The sequence below is a fragment of the Coffea eugenioides genome, chromosome 5 (genome assembly GCF_003713205.1).
Source record: "Coffea eugenioides isolate CCC68of chromosome 5, Ceug_1.0, whole genome shotgun sequence".
NCBI lineage: Eukaryota > Viridiplantae > Streptophyta > Magnoliopsida > Gentianales > Rubiaceae > Coffea > Coffea eugenioides.
This window is the reverse complement of record NC_040039.1, coordinates 42,752,599-42,778,439: the sequence shown is the minus strand read 5'-3', so window position 1 is coordinate 42,778,439 and position 25,841 is coordinate 42,752,599. Positions and strand designations below refer to the sequence as shown.

Genomic DNA, 25,841 nt, shown 5'->3' with positions numbered 1-25,841 from the left:
TCACGAAGGTACCATTTGATCCTGCAGGCATGGCCAAAATTGAGTCTCTGATCACCTCCTGCAAAGTCGATCGCCTCAATTTCTGCAACCTTCCAACGCCAGATATCTCTCAATGGCATTTTCCACATAGAGGAAGCTATATTAATCAGCTCATAGAGTTTCAGAAACCTAATGTACGAGAAACCGTCTCTAAAATCAAACATTTTGCAGGGATCATAGTTGACATGATAAGATGACAATGATCGATGTAGTTGAAGCATTTGATGTTCCTTGCTATGTTTTCTTCACTTGTGGTGCTGCTAGTCTTGGTCTTATGTTCCATTTTGAAACACTCGAGGATGAGCAAACTAAGGAAATATCCGATTTAGTCCAAGTTGAAATGAAATTGGTCATTCCTAGCTTAACCAACAATGTTCCAAGTAGCGTCCTCCCAATTTTTACAACTAGAAAGGAAATTTGGCGTTGCTGGTTCTTGAAGGCTACTCGTGAGTATAGAAGGGCCAAGGGCATCCTAGTCAACACATTTGCTGATCTTGAGCCTCATGCTATTAATTCTTTTCTAATGGAATATTCTTATGGTACGTCAAGATTGCCATCAATTTTCCCTATTGGTCCAGTTCTAAATACGTCACAAATCCAAACTCAATCCACTAATGACCATTCAGAAATGATGGAATGGATGGATATCCAGCCGGAAAAATCAGTTGTTTTCCTTTGTTTTGGTAGTATGGGAGTTTTAAGCTGGATCAAGTGAAAGAAATAGCAGTAGGCCTTGAAAAAGTGGCTACCGATTTCTTTGGGTTCTTAGGCAACTCCCCGCTAAAAATGGAGAATTTGCAGGGGAATTTGAAATCATGGACTTGCTTTGCCCGAAGGATTCTTGGATCGAACAGCTTTGATTGGAAAAGTTGTGGGCTGGATTCCACAAATGGCCATTTTGTCACACCCAGCCGTGGGTGGATTTGTGCCACATTGTGGCTGGAACTCAATATTGGAGGGTATTTGGTGTGGTGTGCCAATTGCTGCATGGCCATTGTTTGGAAAGCAACAATTCAACGCATTCCAATTGGTGAAAGAGTTAGGAATGGCTGGGGAAATTAGTTCGGATTTCAACGAAGCTAATAAGCATCAACCTTTGGCGAAGGCAGAACAAATAGAGAAAGGAATAAGGGAAGTCATGGATGGTGAGAATGATGCCAGGAAAAAGGTCAAAGAGTTTACTAAGAAATGTAGGCAAGCTATGAAGGAAGGCTGTTCGTCTCGTGTGGCCTTTGAGAATTTGATGCTGACTCTGTGCAGTAGCCTCCATCAAGCTTCCCAAGTATTGGGGAGCCTTGGTAGAAAATAAATATTAAAGTGTGAAATCTGAAATTGAAATCTCAGTCTTGAAGTTTTAATTGCTGTAATCACAAAGTCATATCCATTCCGTTTGATAATCAATACATTTGAGTTGAACTAAAGTACTATACTACATGCATGTTATATTCAGAAATGAGAGAATTCTATTGTCAAATAAGTTTAATAGAAAAAAAATACTTAATTTATTAGTTTTAAACATTTGCTGGATTATCAAACACTTTTTTTCTGGTAAATGTTATTCCAGTTTTTCGTTTTGGTCAAGTGAACTAAGAAAAGATCCTATGGAGAATATGAGAGTGAAATTGTGGAACTATGTGCTCATAAATTATTTGATGTAACAATTGTTAGTTCAATTTCTCTGTAGCCATATCTTGTTTCAGCAGGAGAAGAGTTGGGTTAGATATTAAGATAAAAGAAATTATAAGTAGAAGGTTTTGGGTTTAAAACCTTCCATTTACAGATAAAAAAACAAAAGAAAAAAAAAATCTTGTTTCAGCACAATGTTTGCCAAGGGAACAATAAATAGTGAGAAACATTGTTCCAACATACAACATATTGTTTCCTCTGGCAAACAAAGTTCTAATAAGTTTTCAATGTGAGAAGAATTCTCTTAACAAATAACATAAGTATCAACAATGACCCAAGGGTTAGCAAGGAGAAACATTAGCCATGTGATTATAAGATTCTAGGTTCAACTCTGAACCTCTCTCATTTCTCTACTCTTTATTATAAGATTTGGAATCTCTCTTGAATCGAAACAAAATAATACTAATACTAATATTGGGACATGTACATATACATCATAATTTTAAACTAATACTATGTGGGTATTACTAAACTACAATGGGACTATATGGTCAAATGCAAAGCCACAAGAGGAGTTAAGTGGATTTTCCATACGTTAGCATATGCCATATTTCATATTTCAAATGCATTTCAGGAGGGTGTATTGGTCAAATTGGAAAAAGTTTAACTAGATATCATTAAACTGGATATGCTTTCTATTCATTTTCTATTTTACGTAAAACAACACAGGGTCAAGCAAATACTATTGAACCATAGGAGAATTATGTGACAAAATGTGACAAGGAGGTAAATGGTAATTTACCCTTAAAACTTTGGAGGATAAATGTTGTGAGGATACGTTGTTGTTACCTCTGTCGAAAGGAGCATCAAGACTTGATTCAGGCTATGAATTTAGCATGTAAAGATCTTTAATATGGCGACCTTGTTGCAATTCATTGTCCAAACATTAGAGTTTAGAGGAAACTAACCAATTCTCAATTAAAACAACTAGCTACTTTTGGTTAGAGGATTGAACAATTAATCATTGATAAAGGTACTTATAACTTAAATTGCTTCTCTAATGTTCATAAGACCACAAAATTCTATACCTATATCTAAACTACTTAAAGCCGCGAAGCCTGATGAATAGTTGATTGTGCCGGTTTTGCTGTGGTTTCGCGGCTCATTTTGTCCTTTTTGGTCCTTTCGCAGCTCCCCTACAGCCGTTTTGCCTGCTGCTGCCTTTTTGCTCATTTCTGCTTTTATTTTCTTCTTCCAATTCTGCCCTTCTCTTGGTTTCTTTGTAATTTTGTGTTCAATTTTGTCCTTTTGTTTGCTGCCCATCCTTTGTTGGTTCAATTGTTATCCGAGGCTTTTGTTTGCTGTTCATCTTTCGTTCCTGCAATTGTTATCTGGCACTATTGACAAAAATTTGCCGCTCCAACTGTTATCTGATCGTTTTGTTTCCTGTGCATCGTTCGTTGCTCCAATCTTTGTCGGGCTCTATTCACAAAAATTACAGATACTAATTTATGAATTTTATTAATTAACTTCCTTCAACATATATAATTTCTTTCTTTAACTTTGTATTAATCTTTCCTTTTTCAAAATATAATTTCTTTTGCTCTTTTATATACTAAGAAAGATATTAATTTTCAAAAAATTATGCAAATCAATAAAAATTCTATATCCACCTAATATATACACAACAGTATAACTTTTATGTATTACATTATTTATTTGTTGGCTTTTACTAAGATATTGATTAATCGATAAATAAATTACTTCATCATCAAATAAGTATTTATTCATATATGCTATTCAATGAAACATTATTAATTCTTGATATCAATGACAAAACCGGCTCTCCAAAATTGTGTTATCTTTAAATTTTATAATCTTATTAATTGCCAAAAGATTAATGCAAGTATTATCTTTTCCAAGAACATTTACTTACAAATCAATCGATCTAATACTCATTGAATATATATCCATATATATAAATCGATTATGGTGTTTTGTATTAATGCAGATCAATGAAAATCATATATGTTTAGCATGCATCTAATATATATAAATTAATAATACTACTTTGTATTAACATATAATAAGTGTTATTTATGTGAAATAATTATAATTTCGACACTATTTCTATGTTTATAATTTTCCATCCTTCTTTATATTTATCCGCTTATTTATTAACTTACTTATTTATTAACTTTGTCAAAAGTGTGTGTATTGAAAAAAAATATTAAATATCAAAAAATTATGCAGGTTACTAAAAATCCTATGTATATCTAATACATACTAACGAATAAAAATTCTATATGTATCTAATTAATATATATAAATCGATTATGTTGTTTTGTATTAATGCAGATCAATGAAAATTATATGTGCTTAACCTATATCTAATATATATATTAATAATACTACCTTGTATTAACATATAATAAGTGTTATTTATATCAAATAATTATAATTTTGAGACTATTTGTATATTTATAATTTTCTCTCCTTCTTTATATTTATCCGCTTATTTATTAATTTTGTCGAAAGTGTGTGTATTGACAAAAATATTAACTATTAAAAAAATACGTAAATCACTAAAAATGCTATGCACGTCTAATACATAAAATAGCCTTCTTTTTATGCTTATTCGCTTATTTATTAATTTTCCCCAAAATATATATATTAGCAAAAATATTAAATATGAAAAAAAATGCAAATTCCTAAAAATCCTACTTACATCTAATATATGCAAATGAATAAAAAATTCTAGGTGTATCCAATCAGTATATATAAATCAATTATACTGTTTCGTATTAATACAAACCAATGAAAATCGTATGTACTTAATATGTATCTAATGTATATAAATTTAATTAATTTTCTCCAAAATGTATATATTAGCAAAAATATTAAATATGAAAAAAATATGCAAATCGCTAAAAATCCTATGTGCATCTCTAAAATGTGTATATTAACAAACATATTAAATATCAAAAAACATGCACGTTGCTATATACACAAACATATTAATCAATATATATCAATATATATAAATCGATTATGGTGTTTTGTATTAATGCAGATCAATGAAAATCATATATGTTTAGCATGCGTCTAATATATATAAATTAATAATACTACTTTGTATTAACATAAAATAAGTGTTATTTATGTGAAATAATTATAATTTCGACACTATTTCTATATTTATAATATTCTCTCCTTCTTTATATTTATCCGCTTATTTATTAATTTTGTCAAAAGTGTGTATATTGACAAAAATATTAACTATTAAAAAAATATGCAAATCACTAAAAATGGTATACATGTCTAATACATAAAATAGCCTTCATTTTATGTTTATTCGCTTATTTATTAATTTTCCCCAAAATATATATATTAGCAAAATATTAAATATGAAAAAAATGCAAATTCCTAAAATTCCTACGTACACCTAATATATGCAAATGAATAAAAATTCTAGGTGTATCCAATCAGTATATATAAATCAATTATACTATTTCGTATTAATACAAATCAATGAAAATTGTATGTACTTAATATGTATCTAATGTATATAAATTTTATTAATTTTCTCCAAAATGTATATATTAGCAAAAATATGAAATATGAAAAAAAATATGCAAATCGCTAAAAATCCTATGTGCATCTCTAAAATGTGTATATTAACAAACATATTAAATATCAAAAAAACATGCAGGTTGCTATATACACAAACATATTAATCAATATATATCAATATATATAAATCGATTATGGTGTTTTGTATTAATGCAGATCAATGAAAATCATATATGTTTAGCATGCATCTAATATATATAAATTAATAATAATACTTTGTATTAACATATAATAAGTGTTATTATGTGAAATAATTATAATTTTGACACTATTTATATGTTTATAATTTTCCATCCTTCTTTATATTTACCCGCTTATTTATTAACTCACTTATTTATTAACTTTGTCAAAAGTGTGTGTATTGAAAAAAATATTAACTATCAAAAAATTACGCAGGTCACTAAAAATCCTATTTATATCTAATACATACTAACGAATAAAAATTCTATATGTATCTAATCAATATATATAAATCGATTATGCTGTTTTGTATTAATGCATATCAATGAAAATTATATGTGTTTAACGCATATCTAATATATATAAATTAATAATAGTACCTTGTATTAATGTATAATAAGTGTTATTTATATCAAATAATTATAATTTTGAGACTATTTGTATATTTACAATTTTCCTTCCTTCTTTGTATTTATCCGCTTATTTATTAACACGCTTATTTATTAATTTTGTCGAAAGTGTGTATATTGACAAAAATATTAACAATTAAAAAAATACGCAAATCACTAAAAATGCTATGCACATCTAATACATAAAATAGCCTTCTTTTTATATTTATTCACTTATTTATTAATTTTCTCCAAAATATATATATTAGAAAAACTATTAAATATGAAAAAATATGCAAATTCCTAAAAATCCTACGTACATCTAATATATGCAGATGAATAAAAATTCTATGTGTATCCAATCAGTATATATAAATTAATTATGCTGTTTCGTATTAATACAAATCAATGAAAATCATATGTACTTAACATGTATCTAATATATATAAATTTAATTAATTTTCTCCAAAATGTATATATTAGCAAAAATATTAAATATGAAAAAATATGCAAATCGCTAAAAATCCTACGTGCATCTAATATATGCAAATGAATACAAATTCTATGTGTATGCAGTCAATATATATAAATTGATTATACTATTTCATATTAATACAAATGAATGAAAATCATATGTACTTGACATGTATCTAATATATATAAACTTAAAATTAAATCAATCCAATATTTATTGATTCAAAAAACAATTATTCGATCAATAAATACAAATATATGATTCTAAATTTATAATTTCAAATTGTTAAAAATCATTAATTTGTATATATTATATTTATGAATTTATATTCTTCACTATATTTCTTTTCTTTTAGTTTTTCAATACTAAACTCTTCCACTATCTAACACACGATCTTGAATCTTTGGTGAGTTTCATACAAATTACATTCCAATCAATATAATTCATGCACTACATTGCTACTCTCATTTCATAATACAACTACGTTTTTTCCCTATTTTCTATCTCAGGTACTCATTGGTGATATACCCTCGCATATACAAACAAACAACATAGGAGTTATCAATTGCTATCATGCTAAAACTCGATGGATCTTTCAGCTAGAAGGAATAGAAATAACAGAAGGTTGGCCAATATTCGCACAAAAACACTTCTTACATGAAGGAAGTGTCATCCTGTTCACTCTACTCAATGAAAACAATTATCATCTGCAGCTCTTCAGCAGAGACTTTATCCAACAATCATAATTAAACGTGTCCACTATAACTTCTTGCACATAGCAATTATCTATTCCCTAAATTTTCTTTATTCTACTTCCACTTATATTTAATAATATAAAAATAAACATATCGAAATTATTTCGAATTATTAATTTATCTCAACTATTAAAAAATGATTTACATTCCATTAATTTAAATAATATTTACATCCTGTTACTCTTAAAAAATTAAATACAAATCACAACAATATTACTATATCTATTTATAAATATATTAATCCAATATATTGTTCCTCTATTTATTATTCCAACTCTACTGTCATATAAAACACTCTAAACATTAATTATTAAATAAATCTTACATTATCCTTAAACAATCAATAATGGGCACCCCGCGAAACTCGCGGGGCACGATGCCTAGTATTTTTATCAATTGTTCAACAGCTTTGTGTTAAATGACAAAGAATTACACTGTTCATTTAGATCATTGAGACTTCACTTCAGAGAATGATTAAATACCAGCCTAGCACAATTTATCGAACCAATTGGTCAGGCGCTAGTCAAGTCATTTTTGGCTTACCCTTGTCACGGGCTTCTGGTAATCATTTTTGGGTTCGTTGAAGAAGCATTGAAGTCAAGTCAATGAAGTTACCTGATCCAACAGAGCTGTCCTCTAGATCCTATATCCCAGCGAATCACGTTTCTCCAAACAAATACAAACACATGCTTCTGCAAGATATGGGACCGCCAAAGATATATTTTTGAGGCCTCTCAATCACTAGCATAGATCCCAATTTTGACAAGTAACTTCTATGCAAAATCTGAGGTGCAGTGAATCTGGTGATTTTTTTTTTACTCAAGTGAATGTTGTATAGCTGCTACCAAGTTGTGTTTTGATTTTTGATTAAAATCTGTACATGAATTGTTGTATAGAATCTTGACAATGGATCTTAATAGAATATTGTATAGAGAACTTGATCTAAAATATGTACGTTTAGCGTGTTGTAACTAAATTCTATTAATATCAAGTTCTCTATTTTTTTGCTTACATGGCTATTTTGGCTATTGAGAAACTGCCATATTAACTAGTTTGATACTGTGGATTTTAGAGTGCTTAAATCACATGATGGGAATTTGTATTGAAATGAAGAAAAATGCACGCTTTAATATGAGTCGTTATTTTGTTGAAGGAAAGCACAGTATTTTTTCTGAATTTTGGTCTAGAAAACAAAGGTTTTCGAGCTCATTTTTTGAACTTAGCTCGAGTACTAGAGTTCGAATCTTATACGAATTCAAGCTCGAGTTATTTTTAACTATATCGAATCGAGTTTGAATTTAAAATTTGGGGCTCGATCGAGCTCGAGCTTGAAGTCCAATAGCCCTCTTAGCATTCAAGCTCGAGATCGGATCGACTCAACAGCATCTGTAAGGGCCGCAGAGCTCAGTCAATTCAATGAAGAGGCATTGAAGTCAAGTCTACGAGGTTACGTGATCCAACAGAACCGTCGTCTAAAAAGTGGACCGACGAAGATATATTTTTGAGGACTCTCAATTACTAGCATAGATCCCAATTTTGACAAGCAACTTCTATGCAAAATCTGTGAACTTATTAACCTCAAAGGCATCCTTCTTGCGCTAGAACTACAATTCCATCCCCTCTTAACCTTCTTCTCCTGTATCAAATGGAGAAATTTAAGCTCCTGATGATGGTTTCACCTCTTATGGGGCACTTGGTACAGGCCCTTGAGCTGGCCAAGCTGATGCTTGCAAGAAACAATCAACTATCAATCATAGCCCTGATCATGGAGCTGCCAATTGATCCCCATGGCACAGCCAGAATTCAGTCCCTCATCGCTGCCACAAATGTTGAAGGCCTCCACTTCCATCACCTTCCAACACCAGAAGACACCTCTGATTGGAACATCACACATAGAGGGCTCTTCACTTTCAAGCTCCTAGAATATCAGAAACCTCATGTGAGAGCCATAGCCTCAAAAACTCAAAAATTTTGTGGGTTTTTGATTGACTTAGTTAGCACGACCATGATTGACGTATCTGACGAGCTTGGAGTTCCTACCTACATATTCTTCACCTCTGGTGCGGCTTTTCTTGGTCTGATGCTTCATTTCCAAACCCTTGAAGACGAGCACAACCAGGACATATCTGATCTGGTTAAAGGGGAAAGCCATTTAATTCTCCCTAGTTTTGCAAAACCAGTTCCAATCGGCGTCCTCCCAGCTATGGCAACCCAGAAGGAATATTGGTCGACCTTCGTTTTGAAATGGACCCGTGACTACAGAAGGGCTAAAGGAATCATAGTGAACACTTTCAGTGATCTTGAATCTAATGCTATTAGTTCCTTTTCATTAGATTCTTATTATGGTAAATCAAGCTTGCCACCAATCTTTCCTGTTGGGCCTATTCTAAATAGGTCCCAAATCCACACTCAATCTAGTGAAGATTATTCAGCAATGATGAAATGGCTGGATTGTCAGCCTAAAAACTCGGTAGTTTTTCTCTGTTTTGGCAGCTTGGCAAGTTTCCATCCGGACCAAGTTCAAGAAATAGCTTATGGCATTGAGAGAAGTGGTCATCGGTTCCTATGGGTTCTCAGGCAGCCCCCTGCAACGAAAGGAGGATTTCCTAGGGATTATGAGAATCTTGAACTTGTGCTGCCCGAAGGGTTCTTGGATCGAACGGCTTCGATCGGAAAAGTACTGGGTTGGGTTCCACAATTGGCCGTGCTGTCACATTCGGCTGTTGGGGGATTTGTGTCACACTGCGGCTGGAATTCAACGCTGGAGAGCATCTTTTGTGGGGTGCCTATTGCCGCCTGGCCTGTACAAGCTGAGCAACAGCTGAATGCGTTCCAGTTGGTGAAAGAGTTGGGAATTGCTGTAGAAATTAGCTTGGACTACAAGCAACAAAAGGAAAATCAAGCTCTGGTGAGAGCCGAGCAAGTAGAGAAAGGCATAAGGGAAATCATGGATGTTGAGAATGAAGTAAGGATAAGGGTTAAAGAATTCAGCGAGAAAAGCAGACTAGCTACTAAGGAAGGTGGGTCATCTTATTTCGCTTTGGGGAATCTTATTCAAGACATTTGTTCACGGTCTTCAGCTCAATTGGTGCTATGAAAACTGTTGTTAATGGAGATATGAACAAGGTTCAATTCAACTAAATGTAGGACAAGTGCAAATGTGGAATCATTGATACATTCTGCTCCACAGTCTTTCGAATATGTTGCAGTTGAATGAGACAGTTGAAAAAAAATTTTATCTGTTCAGTGAATCTCAAAAACCTTTAGGTTTTGAGAACAAGGCACTCTCCTCCTCTTGTTAAGCTAATCTTGTTAAGAATCATTGATATATTCTGCCCCCACAGACTTTTGAATATGTTCCAGTTGAATAAAACAGTGAAAAAACAGCCTTTATCTTGTTAAACTGATCTCGCTAATTAATCAACATTTCTTTCCAATTTCTGACCATTACTAGGAATTCAGTAAAATGAGATTTGTAGGCTGCATATATCTTGCAGTAGAGTGGCTAGAGAGCTGTTGAGAGTGTGTCTTGATTTAATCTTTTCAACCCACAGGTGTAAATTGTAAAACATCGATATTGACTTGGTTAGCTTTTCGCAGAATTTCGAGAAAATTATTCTACTAGTTCAGAAGTCACGAGAAATACAATAATTTATGCCAGTGTTCCTTAAACATTATAAGAAGTATAACAACAAAATTTAACTACATCAATCTATTTCTAAATATTCATTTCTCTTCAAGTTCTATGATATGTTGAACTTTCGAGTATTAACCACACTTGATTATTGCCATCTCCTACAAAACACAAATGTGGATTCAAAATGTTGACAAATAGCTGTGGCAAATATTCGTCTAACAAAAATTTGGTGCATATTTTCAGTATTGCATCAGGTTTGTAACAAACGAACCTTAATCATTTACAGGAAAAACAATTATTAATGATGCCAATTGACACCCACAAATTATTTAAATATCAAAGATTTCAACAATTAGGCTGTGGATATCTTCTTGGTAAAAGTCGTAGGCTGGGTTAAACAATTAGCCGTGTTGTCGCACCAGGCAGTGGGCGGTTTTTGTCTCGTTGTTGGAATTCAACTTTGGAGAATATATGGTGTGGCGTGCCAATGGCTACATTGCCGTTGCACGCGGAGCAACAGCTGAATGCTTTTCTCAGCTTTTCAGGTGGTGAAAGAGTTGGGCAATCCAGTGGAAATTTGCTTAGATTATTTTGAAGAAAAGAAGAATCAAGGCATAGTAAGAGCTGAGCAAGTTGAGAAAGGGATAAGAGAACTCAGGGATGGTGAAAGTGAAGTGAGGAAAAGGGTTAAAGCGTTATCAGTGAGAAACGTAGGTTAGCGTGGCAGGAAGGTGGGGATCTTCTTATTTGTCATTGGAGAATATCATCAAAAGCATTGGGTGCCATTATTTCTCTCTTAGGTCTTCTTCCTTTTTTTTTTTTGACAACCATCTATACCTATTCCTAAAATATAAGAAAGGAGATAGGTTCAACTGGACCATGAAAAAGCCAACGAAAATTAAATCACCAATATCAAACTAGACAAGTATAACTGCACCCACTCCTACAGTAGAAAGTGTCAGGATTTCCTGGATTTACGCATAAGCAGGGGGTTTGGAATCCCCAACCTATACGGCTATTCCCAAGGAGGGATTGAAGTGGCCATTCGACTACAATCTTAGGTCATTAGTTCTTGAATTTATTGACTTTCTTGTTTCAATAAAAGCGGATACTTTTTGAGAAACTTCTAAATGGATAATTAGTGGTTCCAAGTAATTGAAATTTTATTTTTTATAATTTTTTTGCATGTTGTTTGAGGAGAAATAATGACATTTTATTATTATTAGATTAGTAGAAAATTTAAATTTATTTGTTTAACACCCACTTAAAATAGAGTTTAAATATATAGTTATTTTTAAATGGATATAAATAAATGAGTCGAATTAATTCACTACCAATCAATAATTAACTAGATATAATTGGATATTCATTTAAATCCATTCAAAGTTATTGCATACTTCTTTTTTTTTTTTGAAAATAAAGTTATTGCATACTTAAATCCGCTTATTATGGACGGACTTTACCGGATCACAATAACTAGATTGTGGATAATACCTCTATTTAATATCCCATCTTATGACGGGCTATTGGCTGCACTTTCAATTGCAGATATGGCCCATGTTATTTGAATGGAATGGAGCCCATGTTATTTTTACACGGCCACCTTTAACAGATGTGGCCCAACTTAATTGCCTACTCATAAACCTCACTGCATGGGTTCGACCCAAAATAAACAGCCCATTAAACAAGCATGTTAACATTTTGTTTGACCTTAACAAGCACGTTAACTTTGAGTCAACCAATATGAATTTTAGGACTTGAAATTGTCATTCATTAAACGATTTTTTGAACATATAAGGTACAAGGAATAATAAAAAAAATGGCCTATGTATCAAAGGCTCACACTTGAATAAAACTTACTTTCAAAAATTCAATGGCCCAAATTGTACCACACTATTTTACCAAGTGGTATGGCACAATTTGAATCTTTGGGTCTTTGAAGACCGCATCTACTTAAATTTTGGCCTTTATCAAATAGGTTAAAAATCTATATAAACTTTGGGTCACATTCGAGTAACTCACAAAAATGTCAAGCCAAGTTCAAGCTGAGATATTTGAAACAAATAGTTAAATAGTTCATCTCTGAATTGACGAATTCGAATTATCTTGGAGCTATTTGATCACCCAATTCAGCACTTAAACTTAATGGATTCAGATTTTAACATATTCAAATGTGTTTGATAACCAAAAATTGAGCATCTAAAATAATTAATTGCCACCGAATTTTTAAAACAAAACTTACTATCAAAAACACTTGATAAACTATTCACTTATCACTTATGCGTTATATATTCAAATGTTATACACTTATCAGTTAATGCAATATATACTCTTTTTTTTTGTGTCAAATAATGTGATATATACTCAAATTTGCTAAATTTACTGTTTAACAATTCAATAACTTAATAATTGGAGTACCAGATACACATGCAGTTGCTTATATTCAATGATTCTCATGCTTCTCGTACTTATACAACTTCCACTTTGCAACACTGAGATATACAGTTGCTTATATAAGCAATGGGTTGTTGTTCTTGCCTATTCAGAAATTAGCCCAAGGGCATCAAGAAGATTGAGGGTAATCAAATTGAAGATCAAGTAACCAGCGGTAACTACTATTATTGCTTAATTTTGCCATTAATTCCATTTTTTTATATATTTTGTTCTTTGAATGATCGACCTCAAACCTAAATCTTTATTATATCAATGTTCTTACAAAGTACTGTTATAGGTAAATTTACTGTGTGTAAGCTTAAAACTGCCACCGGACATCTCTCAGTTGAAAATGTGATTGGTATGGGAGGCTACGGAGTGGTTTACAAAGGAACCCTCGAATCTGGCCAAGTAAGATTTGGCATAGTTCTTCATGAATTAATTGATGCAAATTGACTTTCACATCAATTTTTCTTGTTCCATGTTCAACTAATTTACTAGTAGTAAAAAAATTGTTCGCGTCACTTACTTAACTTACGAAGATTTCCAGAATCAAATGATCAATGAAATAAAGTATGAAACATGTAACTTCAGGGCATTTTGTTTGATGCATTACTCATAGTAGGGAAATGAGCACGTTTGCTCTACGCTTCTTGTTTGTTTTGATAAGTCAACCAATCTGCAAATAAGTAGAACTATTTGTTCTATCCTGTTACTACTTACTGCTAGTTCTATTACTAGTAAAAATCAGTACTCCTAGTATTTGAATAAATTTGAATTGATATTAGCACTTAAAATTTGTGTCCACTGAATTGAATGGATTGATTCATCACCATCAGATTGCTGCAATTAAATTCCTGTTTCACCAAGACGGATCGATACAAAGAGAATAAGAATTCAAGAACGAGGTAGAGATTCTACGAACATTAAGGCATCCGAATTTGGTAAAATTATATGGATACGCATCTGAAGGAAATGAGAAGTTTTTGGTGCATGAATTCATGCCTGGGGAAGTCTGGCCGATCATTTTGAAGGAATTGGTGAACAACAGCCCCTGGATTGGAAAACAGGGGTCAACATTGCTTTAGGAGCTGCCAAAGGCCTCCACTATCTCCATTGCAGCGCCTGCCCGCCCGTCATCCATCCATCGCGACATCAAATCTTTAAACATCTTGTTGGACAACCAGTTACAAGCTAAGCTTGGAGACTTCGGACTCGCCAGATACGAGCCTCCTAAAGTCCTGGATAAATCCCACGTTACCACAAGAGTCTTGGGATCCCAAGGGTACTGTGCACCAGAATATCTGGATTCAGGGAAGCTTACGTTCAAGTGTGATATATATAGTTTTGGTGTTGTCCTGTTGGAGCTAATTGCTGGTCGAGTTGCATTGGATACGGATAGGCCGACTCCTCAGGATAGCCTCGTTCATTGGGTAAGTAGTCGTTAGCCCCTCCCTCTCTCTCTCTCTCTCTCCTTTTTTTTGACGAATTCCAACAATCTATCCATTCTCTGTACATGCAAAAAATTTTGCTATTTATATGACAGTATTCCTAAATAACCTGAGAATATACTTTGAGATATTTTTTACCCTAAAGTAAGGGCGTGAGATTTATTAGATAGACAGTGCAGAGGGAAAAAAAAAACTAGGTGAACAAGAAGTAGTACTCTCTCTCTCTCTCTCTTCCAGACATGATAGAATCTACTTTAGAACTACACCTACTTTATACTAGGGGCAGGGGGATCTAGAGAAGTCCAAGGAAAATTTGGAGGAGACTGAATCGCTACCAATCCAAACAAATGCCTACACACTTGCTAGCGAAATTTCTGGAAAAACTTGGATTTTTAAAATGCATGCTACATCCAAATAGAGTTTTAAAACTCTATTAGTGGCTAGGATTTTTTAGAATATAGGTCAAGAGATTTAATTCATTGACCTATATCTAAGTAAAGCCTTAAAGTTCTTTTAGTAACCAATTACTCATAAAATAGTTGGTTAAACTAGGTGAACAAGAAGTAGTACTCTCACCTCGTCTTATTATACACTTCAATATGGTTGTAATCGCGTCTTTTGTTATTTTTTTTTTACCAAATACACAAGACCTTTGTTATTTAATATTTTCTGAGGACATAATCTATTTGTGTCTTCATATATAGCATTATTGTAACATCACAAAAGTTGTTATTTTGGAAGTCACGGATATGTAGAAAATGTTTTAATCCTTATCAATGTCAAAGGCATGTACAAAAATTGCAACCCTTATCTTCAAATGCTCGAGAGTTTTGAAACCGGCCTAAGTATTTATGGTATAGGGAGTGATTTTGCTTGAAACATAGGAATAAGGATTGAGATTTTTAAAGCCAGTGTACATATCTATCTATGAAGTAGGAAGTGAATTCGCCGGGATATATTCTGTACTTTATTGGACCACGAGTGAATTTCAAAAAAGTGATACTATTTTGGAAAAAAAATTAAAATTTTTCAAGAGTGATATTTTCAAATTCTTTCCAACAGTGAAAAATATTTAGTAAATGCAATATTTCCTCAAATCTCTTCTTGATTTGTATATGTATTTATTTTTAACACAATGCATTCAGTAAATGCGTTGTTTAAATAACGCATTCATATGATACATTGTTTCAAAATCCTCACTATTTGTGACCCCCCCTTTTCAAAAGCTATCCTAATTTAGGTCTCCCCTCAGTTGGTCACATCTAAATACAAAATTAGTGATAGAGAATTGTCAATAATTCTCAAGACCTGCGACTTTACTATTTCCTTTAGAACACTCAAAAAAATTCCTTTAGAACACTCTTTTTACTTGTAGTAGTATTGATAACAAAATAATTCTGCCATCAATTACTACGATTAAGTGTATGTGATGGACAGGACAGCTTTCTCATAAGATATAAGTTGCAGGCATGCATTTTGCTCAAGCAGAAAAGGAAGTGGATCGAACTAGTGGATCCATCACTGAAAAGTAGAGTTGATTTTCCGCTTCACGAAGCACGCCGGTTTCTTTACATTGCAGAGATATGCATCCACGAAATTCCTTCTCGCCGGCCTGAAACTGGAATCATCGTAAAAGCACTCGATTTAGTAACTTCCAAATCCCAGTCTGTGAATGAGTCTGCTGCTATATATATATATATATATATATATATGATAAGATTATATATATACTGGTAAGTTTCAATTTGATTATTGCTAGTCTGGTAAGGTTTTGACGTGACCATGAAACTGTTTTACTTCACTTTCGCTCATTTTTTGTAGCTACATATTGATGAGCAGATTCACAAGCCCTTAATCCCTGGATTAGCCCTATCTAGAATAGGTTGCAAAGTAATGTAGCTAAGAAGTTATTTTCACCATTAATCGTGTGCCTGGTTTACAATTACAATACCAACTACTAGTGTACAACCATGCTAAAGCAAATTCCAGGCTTTTAGCTCTGTTTGACAATCTAATTCAAAATTTAAATTTAACGGGGTTCAGATATTAACATGCTCAGATGTGTTTAATAATTAAAAATAGAATATCTGAATTAATTAAGTGGAATTAAATTTTCTCGGCAAAACTTACTTTAAACAATAGGTGATAAACTATTTTACTTATTGCTTAATATGATATACACTCAAATGTATCATATTTAATACTTAACAATTCAATAATTTAACGGATTAAGACTTTAGATTTCAGATTTTAATTTTTAGACTTTATTTTTATCAAATGCACGCTTAATCTCAATAGAACCAGATTAACTAAATACTAAATTTCTCGAAAAATTTGAACACGTATATATAACTGATATTTGTACATATATATAGAGGTGATATTGCAAGTTGTAACAATCCATAATTACAAGTACTACATAGGATAGCGTTGTAGCTAGCTTTTCTATGGATGATCTTCAATCCATTGGTAAAGGAAATCATTGTTATCATCCAAGCATGAGGAGTACGAAGCAAAAACTCCTTCCTGATCCCCAAATAATGGCGACAAATCGCAGTTATTTTGGTTATAAGACGTGTCCAGGACAAACGGCTCACTCCAGAAACTTTCTACTTCTGCAAATGATTGATCCCATGAGGAAATACCATCTTCTGGTACCCAATTGGAATTTGAGCTTGACATCTCGCTCGAAGATTGAGTTATGGATGTTTCAATTCTCTCTGAGCTTTGTAAAACTGAAGCTTCTGGACCAACATTTTCTTGAGGCAACTCTTCTTGATGAGAAATATCAGGCTGGCCTTCCTGATTTGCTTCAGATTTGCAGCTGTCTTCAGTAGGCATTCCTGCAGGATTCTTTGTTGGTGGGATTTTTTTCATGCGTTTCTTGAGTTGTGTATGCCAATAATTTTTTATTTCATTGTCAGTTCTCCCTGGTAATTTTGCTGCAATGGCTGACCATCTATTGTTTTTGGTGCAAAAAAATAAGAAATAGAAGGCATAAGAAATGTGGAATAAGATTGAGGTAAGCTGTTAGTGCAATTTTTTCAAATCAGGTAAGCTGTTGTGCATTCTTTTCAAAATACACAACTAATTATACTGTAATAAAGAATTTGCATAAGGTGAGCTGCACGCTTGCTAATTATCGTTTTTCTAAGTCTCTAACGTTAAAAATGATTTGATCCTCATCACATCCAAAAACATAAGAGTTAGGTCCCAGGTTCCATTTTCTTCAATTCTCTCGTCTGCAAAAGTCATTCAAAGAATTAAATCTTTATTGCACTGACAATATATACATTAATGGAGTAGTAGATGCATGTCACATGTACAAATTTATATATTCAAGTACAAATTTTGATTAGTTGTCCAGTATCAAAAGTTGCTAGTAGATGTGCACTTTGTTAGAAATATTAATCCATGTTCAAAAGCAAAATGTAACATTTTAAGTAATATATAGGGCAAAATACACTTTATCTCCCTGTGGTTTAGCACTTTTTCACATAATCCCTCTATGGTCTATAAATAATTCCCTCATGATTTGGATTAAAATGTCAAAATGACGAAATTTTAACTGAGTCAACTAAAATGTCCAAAGTACCCATATATAAAATTGAAAATTATTTATTAACCACAAGGAGCTTATGTATGTATTTTGAAAACTATAAAGGGTTATATGATAAAATATAAAATCATGCGGGGTTAGAGTGTCATGCATATTATGTTTATATATTTTGGTCACTTCAACCATTTTCAGTTTTTAAACAAGGGTAATTTCAACATTTTTATAGGTTCCGCTATAAATGATCATTTCTGTCATTTTGACACTTTAATCCAAATTATGCGAGAATTATATATAACTTTTGAAATTATAGGGAAGTTATGTGAAAAATCGCTAAATCACAGGAGAGTAAAGTGTATTTTGTACTAATATATACCTTGTTAAATATTAGGTAAAATGTGTAATCAGCAATTATGTAATACAAGTTTAGAGGTAAGTGGTGGAGTATTGGTCCATACTTATTCCCGAGCTTGTCATGCCATTCTCGTATAAGATCTTCTTCTTCTTTGGTATACTTCCCACGTTTCAAGCCTGGCCTTAGGTAATTCATCCACCGCAGCCTGCAACTCTTCCCGCATCTTGCTACACCTATTACAGAAGCAACCGCGTTGTATTTGTTACAAGAAGATTCTAAATGAAAAAAAAAAAAATTCAGGTTTTATTATGTGGACATAAAATTTTGACTCGAACCAAGGTAAAATACGTTTAAAAGTACCGATTATTTTATGTGAGATATAGGCCAAAATTGTTTTGTTAAATATGTCCTTTTTTTTTTCAAATCTTATTCATTAATCATTATCAAACCCTTAAATGGGTTGATCATTGTTTTGGGCTAACATCCTGGGCCTATAAAATTGGGCCAAATCTCTTTTGTCTTTCATTAAGACTATTTATTTCTTGTTGGATTTAAGAATAAAACTCGACTAATGTGCCTCTTTATTAGTTTCTTCTTCAGGATTCCAAAAAAAGACAAAGAAAGATATTTCGAAATAGAAGAATAATAGGGCAAAATGCATGGAACCCTTTGTGGTATCGTAAGATACATAACACCCCATATTTAAAAGCCCTTCACATAATTACCCTATACTTTTAATTAAAGTGAAATTTGACTTTTAACCGGTTTGTGACGTAAAAATGGCACAAAAATTTACAAATTAAAAAAAAAGGTCAATTGAGAGCCTTCTTCCTTCAATTGTCAAAAGTAGTGGGTCAATTTAAAATTTTGTAAAAGAAACATACTAAATTGAGGGACCTTTTTCTTAAGACTCAAAATTCATAGATCAAATTAAAATATTTAAAAGCTTTCATCTTCTCCATGGCTGCAACTCCTTCAGCCATCACTCCTTTCTTCCTTCATGGCCACAATTCTGCTCCATCCCTTCCCTCCCCCTTCACTATGACCTCTTGCCAGCCTCTTCTCTTCTTCCTTCTTTTCCGCATTACCGTCTCCCATCTTTCTCCTCTTCCTTTTTCCCTTCTCCTCTCTCTCTTCTTCTTCCTCTCTTTCTCACCTTCTTCCCCATCCTCCAAGTTGCCCCTCCTTCCTGTTGTGACTAGAAAGAAGGACAAGGATGGGAAAGGAGATGAGAAAAATGGAAAGAGGGGGAAAGGAGGAAAGAGCAAGAAAGATGGGAAAGAGGTAATATTGGGGAGGAAGGAGGAGGGAGCCAGGAAGATGGAAAAGGAGTAATGTAGAGGAGAAAAGAGGAGAAAGAAGAAGAGGAAGGAAGGATAAGGAGTGATAGTGGAGGGTTAGGATGGTTGAGATAGAAGGGGATAGTGGTGGGAAGTGATACGAAAATTTAAAAATTAATTAAAAAGGAAATAAAATGGTTTTTTTGAATAAATTGTTTTTTAAATAAAAAGGAAAAGAAAGAGAAAAAATGTAAAGTAGAAAATAAATTATAATTTTGTTAATAAAGAAGAATATGACCTGCTACGAGTGATATAATAGGTTAAAATTCACCTTTTCACTTTAGTTAAAAGTATAAGGTGATTATGTAAGGATTTTTAAAGAATAGTGGGACTATGTATCTTTTAGTGATACCACAAAGGGCTTCGTATATTTTACCCTAGATAATATTTCTAAAGGTACAAAAAAATAGGTTTAATCGACCAATCAAGTTATGCTTGCACCCTAGGCATAAAAAGAAAACGTAAACTAAGTAAGCCGATAGACATTTAATTACTATTTTGTACTAAATTTGTTTAGTTGGTCTGCTTCATTGGTTCTTAACTTCTCACCAAGTAATATAAATAATCACTCAAAAAAGAAAACTAAAGTTTATATAGGAGTTCACTTATTCATATACACCAAGTAAACAAGATTAAAACATACCATGCAACATGATGATATTATTGCAAGTGATTTCTTGTCTAATTGATGAAATCTGTTCATGATTTACGTGTTCCATTTAATAAGCTTAACATTTTTTTCCTTTTTCTTTTGCAACATCTTTCTTTTCCAAACTAAGAGGAGGGAACGATAGCTCACCAGCAAACTTGGGCAGCTGCCTCCAATTCCAATGACCATATCTTTGGACATAAGCTCTTAGCTTGTTATCTTCTTCTTCGCTCCAAGCACCTTTCTTCATTCCATTTTCGTCTGTGAAAGAGATTCTCCCCATTTTTCTAGTACCTTCAGCTCTCTACTCTTGAACCAAAATCTTACGCAAACCTCACTATTTTATAGTAAACGAAATCATTTAGCTCGCCATTTGACGACGTATTCGAAGTCTTACGTAAACCAATTAGAATATTCATTTTCTTAGAAGTTAATAGCATTATGTATTAGATATATCCACTTGTCAGTCTGAAGGGTCCATACGAATTGCTTCTCATTGCAGCTTTTAATTAAGTAGAAAGGAGCTGGTGAACTTCCTTCCAAGAATTTACCTTTTTTTTTTGTGGCATACAATTTTCACAAAGAATAACAAAATATAAAGCAGTAGTTCCACAATCTTTTCAACATTTGCACATAAAATGTTGCTCCTTAATTAATTATATCATTAAAATTTCTTGGACAATCTGCAATTAGTAGGTTTAAATGAATGCTTTTTTTGTTGATCTACTTATAATCCTTTACAACACTTGCATTTTTAGGGATGCTTCCATGTGACCACATTTCTAAACTTAATCACGATGTTGATAATGCATCAACCATTCAAGAATATGGCTATTAAAATAGCGTACGTTGTACAACATGATAATGTGACGTCGAACACATGCTTTATGATTGTTGTTTTCCTATTTGTCAGCTTAGAGTTGAACCATTTTTCTATCAACAAATAATTACTTAGTTCCAAGACAAAAGCAGAAGTATTTGTCTAATTGACAAGGACCCCTCCAATCTCGTGGTCAGCAAGAAGATGCTATCTACGCCAGCCTTTTTTTTTTTTTCTTTCTTTTCCGAAGAGACTAAAGATTTCATTAACACAAAAGGCACCAGATTACAACAAAAGCTCCCTCAAAGTACATTCATGGAGAGGGAGTAGGGATGCTAAACATTTTACATCCTTCTTCAAAAGACATAGATAGAGCGCATATTTTGACAAAAGATCAGCTGCATGATTGAATTCTCGTTTATCGTAGACAGCTTTTGTTGGGGATCCTTTTAGCAGCTGCAGGCAGTCATCTACAATAGCTATGTTTGATTTGTGGTCCTCATGAAGTGATGCTTAATTGGTTAATTGAAACACTGAAGTTCAAAGATATTAAAATTCAAGCATTGAGACCAATCATGTAGCACTAATGTCTATGTTCTCTAAACCCTCAAGCTTAAGAAAACTATCACTGTCTTTTCTTTTCTTTTTTTTATATGTGTAGAAGAAAGTTTAGGTGATTTCAATTCCATACCCTTGAGACTATAGGTCGCTTGTAAGATACTTATAGATTACTTACTAACACTCTTCTGTTAACTGTGAGAATTGAAACATACGATTTTTTATAAGAAAATAATTTGTCTTTATCAAAAGTGCTGAAATAAGTTGGCCAAAAAGCTGAGAAAGGTATTGAATGATGGCGACAAGAGCTAGACAGCGGCAAATAACCAAGAGGAAGAATAGCTTTAAAAAAAATAATAAGAACAAAAGATTAAAATCCAATATGCATGTCGATCAACATGATGTTAACTCTTAACTAGTGTTTACGTAAAACTTTTGAGAGCTTTTTTTTTTTTTTTTAATTGACATAACATTGAATTGTTACATTGCCCAAAATTTAAACCTTCCTCAATTTGTCACCATCTAAATCTGTGCAATTTAATCATTAAAACTCATCCGTGGCAAAAATTTCAATCAAGGCAAAGAACTAGCTGAAGATGTCTGCTTGTGAATCCGCGTCCAATTATTGAAGAATTCCTAAAACAGGCTGAAACCACCATGGAAAGGAAAGAGCAGCAAAGCGGGCTTCCACCCTTCTTCGCATTATTCGTCTACTCCACAACACCGACCTTGTTTTTCACGTGTTTTAGCAATACCCATGAATGCAAAATGATTAATTATATGACATGTTCACTTTGTTTTTATCCATTAGACTTTGTTGATTAAGAATCTAAGCTGGTTATAAAACCTCAAAGTCAAAAATGAGGTGCTTCTTCACATAATATCAAGAATAGTTAATCAATTAATCAAACAACCTAGCTGCATTGTTGCACCTGGAGATTCTGCCAAAGAAAGAGAGTATTAATGAAAAGAATGTTGTTAAAACTTTGAAGTTTTATGACTGTCCCCGCAAGAAATTTGCTCATGTCAGTACGCTGGAAAGCAGCTCAACTTTCAACTTATATATAATTGTATATATGTGACTTCAAATTAATGTCAGAATCAGAATAATTCATCTGTCGATGTTTTGTTTACCAACTGGAAGCAATTTGTCTATTATCTAGTAGTGATCAGACATAAAAAGCTGCTAATTTCTATGACATCGTTGCCAAAATTTTGAGAAAATTTATAATGTCTTGAAAAATTATACCAGTGTTAATGCACCAAATGCCAAACTCGAAAATAAACGTGTTTGGACGAAAGTGGTACTAGGAAGGGCAATCCCTAAAAAGTCCTTGTGTTGCATCTCTCCCTTTTTTGGGGAAGAATGATAGGGATTATAAGTAGAAGGTTTTGGGTTCAAAACCTCTCATTCACAAAAATTTGTAAAAAAAAAAAAAAAATTTTACTTCTAGCAGTCTCTAAGTTTGCACAATTTAAGTATATGGTTTTTGGAAATTTGAAAGTCAAATTATGCTTAATTTAATCAGATAAATCTCGATGTAATGCTGAACTATTATAATTTTTGACCAATATAGCAAAAGATTTTTAAGGTTTATAGGTTTATGAGTGATGAAAATGAAGTCCTTCTATTGATAAATGTGCCACGTGCAAATTGATATGAAATGTCCATCACAATTCAATTTCTAGTTTTTCCTTTCTCTATAGACTTGTTTATGCAAATAGTCATGCGAATTCTTACCTAGGATTAGTGTCTCAGTAAAATGTTTGAATATCTAAACTTCAACAACCATGGTATGGTAGGGTCACTTAAACATCTTTAGGAACCATCTTATAAATTATCCCTAACACAGACAGAAGTACAAAGCAATAAACTTTTCCAACTTTTTAGTTCGATTATTCCATCTTCTTTTCTGATACTCATTGCAAACATTTTCATTCAACTCAACATCTACCAGCCAGAGTTCACTGCATCAATTTTGTAACTGTCATTCATCTAAATCAGCCCTAATCCACAAATCCTTTATTGTGGATATATATAAGGTCAGTAAATGTGATTCGAAAGAACTCTACTAATGCAAACTATATATATTAATCTCAATTATCGACAATAAAATATGGATTAACTTTTTATACACTGACAGTATAATTATTTTTTTACACTAACAGATATGAATCTATGCCACATGTATATAATTTTAATTTTAATTTTAAATTCATGTTGTGTATCATTATCTGAATATATTAGTGTAAAAAAATTATATACTGTCAGTATATAAAAAACTTATATGTAAAAAATAAGCACAAGTGGAAGTGGAAACAAGCTTCCATCAAATGTCCAATCGTCTACAGAATTTAGCATGTTGAAAGCCTAATCCTTGAGTGCTTTTTTTTTTATTTGCTGTAATGCTGATTAAGAAAGGTCTATTAGAGCTTAAGCTTAATGTCCATGTTCTTGAACATAAAATATTTTCGGGAAAGAGTAATTAAAACGGAAGGTGTTGACCATTACTGAGAAAATTTGTTTGTGCGCGTTGAATTAGAAATTCATCCATTGGATCGTTAAACCATCAAATCGTGCATATGAGGCAGCTATTTTAGATGTGCATTCACAGATATGGCTTTGACTGGTTAGCCATTAAAAGACTCTTTTAATTATCTGTTCAACTCACATACGTTCTTTTCAATAAAATATTACAATAAAATGCTATAAAATGTTCTCATAAAATACAATATAAATGAAGGAATATCAACGTGCAAAATTTGAATCAAGGTGAGAATGAAAAGCAATCTTTTCCAATCATAGGGACTATAATGTCATAATCCTCGGATTGAATTAAACAAGCACCTAAACTTGTATATGGCAAACTTCTAGCCTATAAACAAAAATAAAAAATAGCTCAAGAGAATAAGAAATCAAAATAGAACCACCAAAACAATTTGTTAAATGAAAATATGACGAGGACTCAAAACTTATTGATTTATCTTCTACATTTATACAATATATAAAAGGAGAGCAACCCTGTATGATATAAACGTACAGTGTCACTTTTTGAAATTCCTAATCTACCCTTAATTATAAGAGCAAATTGGTCCCAATATATCCTATAAAAAAAAACTCCCCACAATTAGCAAAGAATTATCTCTTTGAGATCAAATTACAAGTCCTTCACACTAACTCTCTCACATCCCCACCTTTTGTCTCCATGATTTTTTAAATATAATAGCTTCCTCTAAAGTAGTAACTACATTTTGTAGATAAATACATATGTAATCTACCATGATACGCAACTTAATATGCAAAAAAAATAATCATACATTTTCTTGAAATAAGCACACACCTAGAGCGTGCCAAAAGCAGTAGTTGTTATGGTAATCCTGACCGCTCCATCGGCTATTTTAAAAAGGTTAGAGAAGAAACCAAAATTCATGGGTATTATGGGATGCCCACGCTCATAAAACTAGTTGATCCAATCAAGTGGGCTTGTAAACCTAGCACTACCAAGCCCAATGCTACTTCGATCATCATTCTTTTGGAGCCGTAAATTACAGCCTAACAACTAAAGGGTGCAAATCCATAGTAAAGTTGGGATTAAAATCACTTATCAAAATCGACAAAGAAATAATGGAACTTCAAAATAAGTTCAGGCTGGCAGCCCATCGTACTAATAGGTTTGGGATAGATATGGTTGTAGTTTTGTTCGGCTTCATCAAGTTATTGTATTTTTTAATTATTTGGTGTACAAATATATAAGCATTAATATTATTAGTATTAGCCATAATTTTAATTTGATTTGGCTGTGTATGAAATATAGAAGCACATACAACAACGCATAGACAATTTCATGCAAAAAAAAAAAATTGGAAGCTAAATTAAAACCAAAATATTCGAGAAAAGCAGCAGAAAGGCCAGGAACTTCAATATAGCATCTAATTCTTCCAAAT

General features: G+C 32.6%; 5 protein-coding genes across 5 annotated transcripts in view; 4 read left to right on the top strand and 1 right to left on the bottom strand.

Moving 5' to 3' along the window:
* The window catches only part of LOC113770122 (anthocyanidin 3-O-glucosyltransferase 2-like), a 72,428-nt gene extending 62,107 nt beyond the window's left edge, over positions 1-10,321 (top strand). The window contains exon 2 of the mRNA XM_027314491.1: positions 10,250-10,321. The gene's annotated coding sequence lies outside the window, so the exon portion shown is untranslated. The remainder of the gene's footprint in view (positions 1-10,249) is intronic.
* Positions 233-1,348, top strand: LOC113771723 (UDP-glucose flavonoid 3-O-glucosyltransferase 6-like). The gene is made up of 2 exons (XM_027316291.1): positions 233-578; positions 876-1,348. The coding sequence occupies exons 1-2, from the start codon at positions 233-235 to the stop codon at positions 1,346-1,348; spliced, it is 819 nt and encodes a 272-aa protein (XP_027172092.1).
* LOC113770119 (anthocyanidin 3-O-glucosyltransferase 2-like) lies at positions 8,477-10,208 on the top strand. The gene has a single exon (XM_027314488.1). It carries the CDS (start codon positions 8,743-8,745, stop codon positions 10,192-10,194), a length of 1,452 nt encoding a protein of 483 aa, XP_027170289.1. The 5' UTR covers positions 8,477-8,742; the 3' UTR covers positions 10,195-10,208.
* A 937-nt stretch (positions 10,322-11,258) lies between the features above and the next one.
* On the top strand, positions 11,259-16,517 carry LOC113771722 (probable serine/threonine-protein kinase PBL10). Its single transcript, XM_027316290.1, has 4 exons — positions 11,259-11,448; positions 13,466-13,578; positions 14,355-14,600; positions 16,440-16,517. The coding sequence occupies exons 1-4, from the start codon at positions 11,259-11,261 to the stop codon at positions 16,515-16,517; spliced, it is 627 nt and encodes a 208-aa protein (XP_027172091.1).
* Positions 16,518-17,063: 546 nt separating this feature from the next.
* Positions 17,064-20,801, bottom strand: LOC113771721 (transcription factor MYB30-like). The gene is made up of 3 exons (XM_027316289.1): positions 20,669-20,801; positions 18,633-18,762; positions 17,064-17,577 (listed from the first exon to the last, which is right to left on the bottom strand). The coding sequence occupies exons 1-3, from the start codon at positions 20,799-20,801 to the stop codon at positions 17,064-17,066; spliced, it is 777 nt and encodes a 258-aa protein (XP_027172090.1).
* Between the last annotated feature and the right edge of the window lie 5,040 nt (positions 20,802-25,841).